The sequence below is a fragment of the Pagrus pagrus genome (assembly GCF_965226575.1).
Source record: "Pagrus pagrus genome assembly, chromosome: 2".
Classification (NCBI taxonomy): domain Eukaryota; kingdom Metazoa; phylum Chordata; class Actinopteri; order Spariformes; family Sparidae; genus Pagrus; species Pagrus pagrus.
The window spans coordinates 2,672,000-2,679,742 of NC_140186.1; the positions used below are offsets into that span (position 1 = coordinate 2,672,000).

The following is a 7,743-nucleotide window of genomic DNA, read 5'->3' on the forward strand; positions in this document are numbered from 1 at the left end:
ATGGATATACTCAGCAAGTACCTCACATTAGTACCAGAGTACAGAACTTGAGTATGTACTTGTAACTAAAGAGCCCATCTGGCAGCAAAGTGAGAACTTTTATTAAAACATTTTATATTCTTCATTTGAAGTGTGTGTAAACTGTGATGTGAGTCTTTGTACTCCAGTCAAACACCTGATTACTTCTCCCCTCACTGTTTATTTCCTCTTCTCATCAAGTGTTCTTGAAAGCGCAGGCCTGAATGTGACGCATGCGCACACATGTGTAGAGCTGTCACGCATGCGCGGTGCGAAGCGAATCATTTCCTGTCAAGATGGCGCTGAGCAGAGGAGCGGGGCTGTGGAGGACATGCAGCGGGCTGTTAACCAGACAACCCCGCCTGCTCCCCGCTGCCGTCCGAACACGGAGCTCTGCGAGCGGGGAGCTGGTGCCGCGGACGTCCCTGTCCAGGCCGCCGTGGCCGGAGGTGATCCGGGCCCCGGAGGAGGAGGAGCGGAGCCGACACGCCGCGGTGGTCGGCACCGTGAACCAGAGGATCGGCCAGCAGGACTTCGGCCGGCTGTTCGCCGTCGTGCACTTCGCCGGCCGTCAGTGGAAGGTCACCGACGAAGACCTGATCCTGATCGAGAACCACATCGAGGCGGAGTGCGGGGAGCGGATCCGCATGGAGAAGGTGCTGCTGGTCGGCGCGGAGGACTTCACCCTGATCGGAAGGCCTCTGCTGGGGAAGGAGCTGGTCCGGGTCGAGGCCACCGTGATCGAAAAGACCGAGTCCTGGCCCAAAGTCCTCATGAGGTTCTGGAAGAGACACCGGTACCAGCGCAAGAGGATGATCATCCAGCCTCAGACGGTGCTGAGGATCAACAGCATCGAGCTGGCCCCCAGACTGACATGATGAAGATGAAGATGATGAGACTGTAATATTCACACAGACTGATTCATTTGTCTGGATGATCAATAAGATGTAACAAACATCTGAAGGTCAAGGATCCAAACACTGAGGTGACTGAAGCCTCTGACTGTGCTGACTGCTGTAAATAAAGCCTCATCTTTTGCAGATGGCTGATATTTAACGATTCTGTTTGTTTTTGGAAAATTAAAAGGTGTTAAAAGCCTCAAATGATCTTGAATGCAGGTAAACAAAGTATCTTTATTTAAACACCCTCAAAATGTGGCGCGTTGTCGTGATAAACTCCTTATGACAGAAAAAAAGACGACTGTCATCGATAGAAAAGTAAAAAAACGAAGACAGAATGACCTTAAAACAATCACTGACTACTTTAATGCATCATTGATATAAAATACTAATGGTTACATTTTTGTTTTTAAAGGTGCAATTTGTAAGAAAAGTTGAGTTTTTGAGTCAGTCTTGAAAAACTTCTGGGATTGTAGGTCGGCTGCCATCCCAAAGCGTCAGTATTTGTTGGGAGAGACTCAAAAAATCAGCTTTTCTTAGAAAAGGCACATTTTTAAATTGAGGGTTCGCTGCTTTTCTCTTTACCACACATGAAAACTGAAAAAAATTAGGTGAAAAAAGGAAGTGATTGGTCAATTAAACAAAACGGTTGTTGAAAAAGAAGAATAATAATCAAACAAAAAATGTGAGAGTCGAGGACTGTGACCTCTGTGGTTGTGACTTTAAAGTGTTTGGAAGAGCTGGGATTTCTTCTATTTTTTTCGCCTCTCACTCTTTGAGGAGGACGAGGCACAACAGTATAATAGACTACATGCTGAACGGCACCATGAACAGGTTGTGGTAACAAAAAAGGGGAAAGTATGAAAAATTGTCATAAAATTGTGACCCGGGAGGAAACCAGGAGTCTTCTGGGAAAATTGGAGGATTTAAATAACTAAAAATACAAATATAAAGCCTCCATACGGCACATCCGGTGTAATTCAAGTTTCCAGAAGCCCCGAGATCCCAGACTGATTTGAAAAGATGTTATTTACACCCCATTTTCTTCCCTGCAACTGCCAAGCTTAAAGTGTGAGAGTGAGTGTATTGAGAGTGTCTAACGACTTTTCAAATCAATTTGGGATCTCCGAGCTTCTGGAGACTTGGATTACGACAGATGAGCTGTACGGAGACATTTTATGTTACTTTTTAGGTTGTTGTCTCCAGCTACTTCAGTTGTTTAGCAGAATGCTGCAACTCTTTTGCTGTGAAGCTGCAGAAATGTTTTGTGGACTGCTTTCTAACAGCATGAGCGTGAGCAGACAGCTGAATATTCATTTCTGAGTAACCTTTGCTTTGAGAAAGTGAGGAGCACTTTCCCAGCTTCTCCTCCGACTCACATCTTCTGGCAACGAAACCCAAAACAAATCAGATCACGAGACAAAACATTTTAACAGGCTGCAGAAACAGCTGCTTTATTTAGAAACCTGATTGAATCGTCTCTGGAAACAGGAAAACTGCTCGGCTGTTCACCTGCAGAAGACCGATCTGAAGGCACTGTTGAACATTTCTGCTCAGTGGTCGCAAGTTTACTCGTAACTGAACTCCAACGCAGGAGGTGATGTTTTAAAATCAGGAGCTTGTCCAACAGGCAAAAAATACAAAGTGAGTGATCAAACCAGGCGACGTGTTGCTGCTAACCTTCACAGACTGGTCACAGTATCTTCACAAACCAGATGTTCCCGTTTGGACACTAAATCAAGGAAATAATCAGAACGATGACAGCATACTCAGCAGCGTCTTCACCTACTAAATGATCTTTTGGCTCGTTTAGCATGACAAAGTCTCATCACCCACTATTCAAACAGTCTCAGGCCTCTCTCCAGTAATAAATCCAACCTGTGGGATGCACCGATTTTTATCTGAGGAAAATAAGTGTAAAATATTTCCTTTCTTGACATTTTCTGAGTTTATTTTGTGTAATTATTAGACTACGTAGAGTAATCACCACTTTTACATCTCTTGGCTGTCAGACTTTCACCTCTTGAAGATGCAATATGTAAGATTTTAGTTGAAACATTAGAAATAAACCACAAGTATCAACAGAATGTGAAGAAATAACAGTTTTGACATCATTACCTCTTTGTTTTGTGTTCCAGTGAGAATCTACTGAAGTTAGCATGCTAACCAGCTAACCCCGGCCTGTCCTGATCCAAAGCTGCCTCGCTAGCAGTGTCGACACCAACAGTTCCCCGGTGCTCCGGACTGCTAGCTGCACAGCTAACTAGCTCACAGCAGCTACAGTTAGCAGCACTTAGCCACGTTACTGACATGCTGCCCTCTGTTTGTTTTTAGTAAGAATTTGACATGAAGTGGCCAGTTCTTACATATTGCACCTTTAAGGTACCAAGTGGTATTAGGGGACACAGCGTGCTGCAGCTAGCCGGTTAGCATGCTAACTGCAGTAGATATCTCTATAATAAAGTACAGAGGTGTCAACACTGTTGTTTCTTCACATTCTGTTGATAATGTTCATTCTTTTTATTTTTTGTTTGCTTTAAACTAAAATTGTGGTTATATCTAAGACATTGACCCTTTATAGCTCTTTTCCCTTGAACATGACAGGGAACTAATAACAACAACAACAAAATAAACAACAAAAAAACAACAACGGTATCCACCCAGAATTTAAGAATCGGTGCATCCCTGGTAGGAACCTCGTGTACATCCCAAAATGGCTGACAATGAGTGTATTGCTAAGTTTCTGTGATACTTAAACCCACACACATCCTGTGTGGTGATGATATGCAGTGTTAAGACAAGCGGTTTCATTCATCACAGGCCGAGGTGACAGTTGTCTTTGATGCTAAATTTAACTTGAAGATTTATGATCAAGTTCATCTGAATACAAAACTCACTTGCCTCATCTACAAATCAAGTCCTGCTAGCTGCGCACAGTTACGTGTCCTAACATGCGACCAACGGGGCGCATCGCTGTGAGTGTTGTATTAAGATAAACTTGGAAACACCCAAACCTTCCCTCTTAACCCTTTGGCTGAACTGCAGTTCAATATAGAAAATCACAAAAGGCTCAAAGTTGGGATTTGACTGAACACGTGTCTGTTCTTCACCTTCATCTTCACCTTCATCTTCATACGCTTCGTTCTGTCTTTCTACGAGAGGAAAATCTGCTCAATCTTACAGGCTAACGTTCATTTTCTTATCACCAAACATACAAACATTTTCTGCCTTCAACTGTAAATTCGTCAAACCAAGTTTTAAAACTGATTCGTACTGTTTTTATCAAGTGAATACGTTTGATCACAAGGAAAGAAATTGTTCAAAAATGCTAGAAATATCACTGGAGTTTAGCTCGACATTTTATCATCCTTACAGAATGAAAGGAAGAAAAAAATCTAAATGTATAAACGCTGACTGAGCCAAAAAAAAGCTGAATCTCCTTCTTCTGTCACAGCAGCAAGGCAGGAAACCATTTTCAAAACAAAATCTCAAGTATAATCTTCAGAAGTCCGATTAGAATTGTCCAAAAGATCGACTCCTCTTCCTGAAAGTCCTCCTCTGATGCCTGAGGGGATTTCTTTTGCTTGTGTCCGTCTTCTGAAGTGTATGAGCCCTTATCAAACGGGTCCTGAGGAACCGTCTGATCGTAAAACACTCGCATTTCAAATTCGCTCTCCTTGTGAGACGGGTGGCCATAAATGCCGATGCCCACGGGCCTCTTGAAGTCCCCCGGCACCACCACCACGTCCTGCCCGCAGGTGACAGACTGCAGCTTGTAGGTGTCGAAGCTCGGTCGCAGGGTTTTGTCCGACACGTAGAGGTCCGCGTCCCCTTTGAGGCTTTGCATATGAAGGATGATTCGTCCATCGTGGTTGAGGCGCAGGTAGCTGTAGTTTCCGGCCCCGATGTGGCCCTGAACCACATGAAGCAGCACCCACTCTTCGGGGACGTTGTCGTCCTCTGAGGGGCTCAGGAAGCCTCTGACCTGGGACAGCAGGAGGGCGACGACCACAGCGCTGCAGCTCAGCATCATGGTGAAGGCATCTGTCAGTCAGTCACCGCCTGGACGACACCAGACAGCCTGACAACAAGACGAGAAGCATTATAAAGCAGCGTCACGGTACATTTAAAAAGAAAACATTAAACTAAGGCTGCAAAGAGCGGTTACTCCAGCTGAGAGTGAATACGAGTAAAGCTGCTGGTCCTGATGACATCCCTGACCACGTACTTGAAATGTGACTTTTTTTTGAGACAAAGATTTTTTATTTTTCCTGTAAATGTATTTCAGATCCAATTATCAGTTATTGGTCTCCTGGATTATTGATAATCTGTATCAGTATCAGCCCTGAAAAACCATATCAGCCGACCATTAAAGGTCCTATTTGTAAGAAAAGTTTAAAAAAGACGCCGTGGGACTTTAAGACGGGTTGGTCGACATCCCAAAGTGTGTTTTTCTTACAAATAGGTCCTTTAATGACAATCATTAACCACCTAACTTGTGACTTTTGAAACAGTTTGAGGTCCAAACACATGTGTAACGAGTGTGTCAGTGGTTAATCATTAGGTGGAGTATTTGACAGGAAATGCTTCAGTTAATGTGTCAGAGTCAGGGTGAGGTTACCTCATGTGCCACATTAACATGTCTGGATTAACCTGTTATAGGGGGTAACTTGATAAAACAGACATGACCCCTGTAGGTTTCTTGCCAGGGTGCAGACTTAACTATCTTGTCCAGCAGCCAAATGACCATCAAGTGTTGTCAAGTGTATCTTCTGGCTGGTGAGTGAAGTAAAACCTACCATCCATTTACATGTTTTACCAGCATTTAGCTCGAGGATGGTGCTAATTGTGTGTCCTGTTTCCTGCTAATGAGTAAAACATATTAACCTGTATATACTTAAGCTGCTAACACACTGTGTCGTCAGAGTCCAGTGAAAGCTGAGTCTCAGATGAACAGACCGAAAGCGGCAGAGCTAAAAATAACCGGCTCGGTCTCATCTGAACCGGTGAGTCTGACCTGAGGACAGATCCACCGGCTGGTTGACTCACTGTTCACTCTGATGTTCACTTTAAATATCAGCTCCATGACTTTTAAACCAGACACGTGAGAGAAATGTTGTATGAAAACAGTCCTGGTTTGTATGAACATGTTAATCTCGTTAACATGAGTTTAATGCTAACCTGCTAACACGACACCTGCAGCAGTTCTACACGTCTACAACCCAACAGTTCAACAAATATACATACAAATAAGTTGTTCTCCAAATAATTAAGTATTTATAGCCATTTATCTGTTAGCTCACTTTGTGCATAGTGGTAAGAAGACCGGCGTTAGCTTGAGCTGACAGCAAGCTGCTTACTTACTTAACTAGCTTAGCTTCCTGACACACAGTTCAGTTAGCCGTCACGCAGCTAACGTCGCTGCTAGCTTGTTCAGTTCGCGCTGAAACCGCTCAAGTTTCCAAACAAACGGAAGCGGCGGAACAACTTGAAACTGGACGACGAGGTCACGAATTAATTATCAGACACGTATTAACGAGCTGTTTAACGCTCCACTTCGTTTACTTACACAGCTGCCATTTCCTCACCAGCATCTTCGTCCTCACACAGCAACCTGCTGGAAACAAAGTTCACTTCTTCACTTCCTTTTCCTCTCAGTCACTAGCAGAGCGCCGCTCACCGGCGCCACCCACCGGTGACACAAGGCAACTACAGCCACCAGGTTACAATTAAAACTCCTGTATGTTTGTTTTAAATCTACTTGCAGACTGAATCAAATGACCAACAGAAACAATAAATCAAGGATAAGGTAATATGATGCAATGATTTTATGTCTTAAAATAATATATCATTAATATAATGATGGATATTTAAAAGTTATGGCTACACAATCCATCACAATATTACCAAAATTGCAATATGCAAAAGTGCAATATCCAAATAATAAAAGCTGTATTTATTTACCTTTCTATTCATTCTCCTATGCATTTCTTTTCTTTTTTCACATTTGTTGTGGACTATGAAACTTCCCATCGGCATGTGGGTGACTCGATACTGACTGAATCTTCAATTTTGGGTGAACTCTTCCTTTAAAAAGGTAATAAAAGTACATTATTTTGGTCCTCACATACCATGTAATCATTACATCCCCTGTCCAGGCCAGGACGGCGGACATTTTTGTTGCATACTGTCCCTCATTTTTCTCACATTTACTGACGACTGTCTACTATCCCGGATCAGAAAAAAGGCAGAACTGCCCTAAATTAATAGATAATCAATAGTGTCTGTCACATGGCACATTGGCATCAAGGTTATATAAAAATCTTTTTGTATTTCTTCCTTTATTTACAGTCATCTCCCTTCTGTCAGCAATCAAACATCTATTAAAAATGCAGCCTCCACCATGGGGCCATGAACATTTCTAGTTGTGCCTCAGTGGTGGATGTCAAGTTAACAGTTCATGACCCGGGACACCCTGTTTGTTTGGTAATCGAGCCTCGTTCTCAGTAACCAGAACATTAAAACAACTTCCACTCTTCACTGCATCCAAGCAGAGGGGAACCAGCACAGCACAAAGCTTTGGAAGGACTAGTTTTGGACCAGGGCTGGTCAGAGTGGGGCCCGCGGGCCAGTGTTGGCCCACCATGAGCGAGTGGCACTTTGTGCAGGACGCGAGTCAACTGAGGACACTCGGTCCCGTCGGTCAAAGGAGGTTGCCGCAAATATGTGCCTCAAACGAAACCTTTCAAATTAAGGTAACAAGACTGTTTTAATCATTATAAATGTATTTCACACTAATGGAAATGTACAATTTAGTTTAGCAAGG

General features: G+C 43.3%; 2 protein-coding genes across 4 annotated transcripts; one reads left to right on the forward strand and one right to left on the reverse strand.

The window, feature by feature from the left end:
- Positions 1-237: 237 nt before the first annotated feature.
- mrpl21 (mitochondrial ribosomal protein L21) lies at positions 238-1,131 on the forward strand. The gene has a single exon (XM_084371774.1). The coding sequence runs from the start codon at positions 315-317 to the stop codon at positions 894-896; it is 582 nt and encodes a 193-aa protein (XP_084227900.1). The 5' UTR covers positions 238-314; the 3' UTR covers positions 897-1,131.
- Positions 1,132-2,342: 1,211 nt separating this feature from the next.
- Positions 2,343-6,576, reverse strand: cUnh6orf120 (chromosome Un C6orf120 homolog). 3 transcript variants are annotated; one of them, XM_084371784.1, is made up of 2 exons: positions 6,487-6,576; positions 2,343-4,998 (listed from the first exon to the last, which is right to left on the reverse strand). In XM_084371784.1, the coding sequence occupies exon 2, from the start codon at positions 4,948-4,950 to the stop codon at positions 4,393-4,395; it is 558 nt and encodes a 185-aa protein (XP_084227910.1). In that variant the 5' UTR covers positions 4,951-4,998; positions 6,487-6,576; the 3' UTR covers positions 2,343-4,392. The 3 variants fall into 3 exon arrangements, with proteins under 3 accessions (XP_084227910.1, XP_084227912.1, XP_084227911.1); XM_084371786.1 differs by having other exon boundaries at positions 6,506-6,558; XM_084371785.1 differs by lacking the exon at positions 6,487-6,576 and adding an exon at positions 6,282-6,420.
- Between the last annotated feature and the right edge of the window lie 1,167 nt (positions 6,577-7,743).

Bases quoted from the DNA above. Each gene is read 5' to 3' on its own strand.
- mrpl21 (XM_084371774.1), top strand. From the start codon at position 315: ATGGCGCTGAGCAGAGGAGCGGGGCTGTGGAGGACATGCAGCGGGCTG.
- cUnh6orf120 (XM_084371784.1), bottom strand. From the start codon at position 4,950: ATGATGCTGAGCTGCAGCGCTGTGGTCGTCGCCCTCCTGCTGTCCCAG.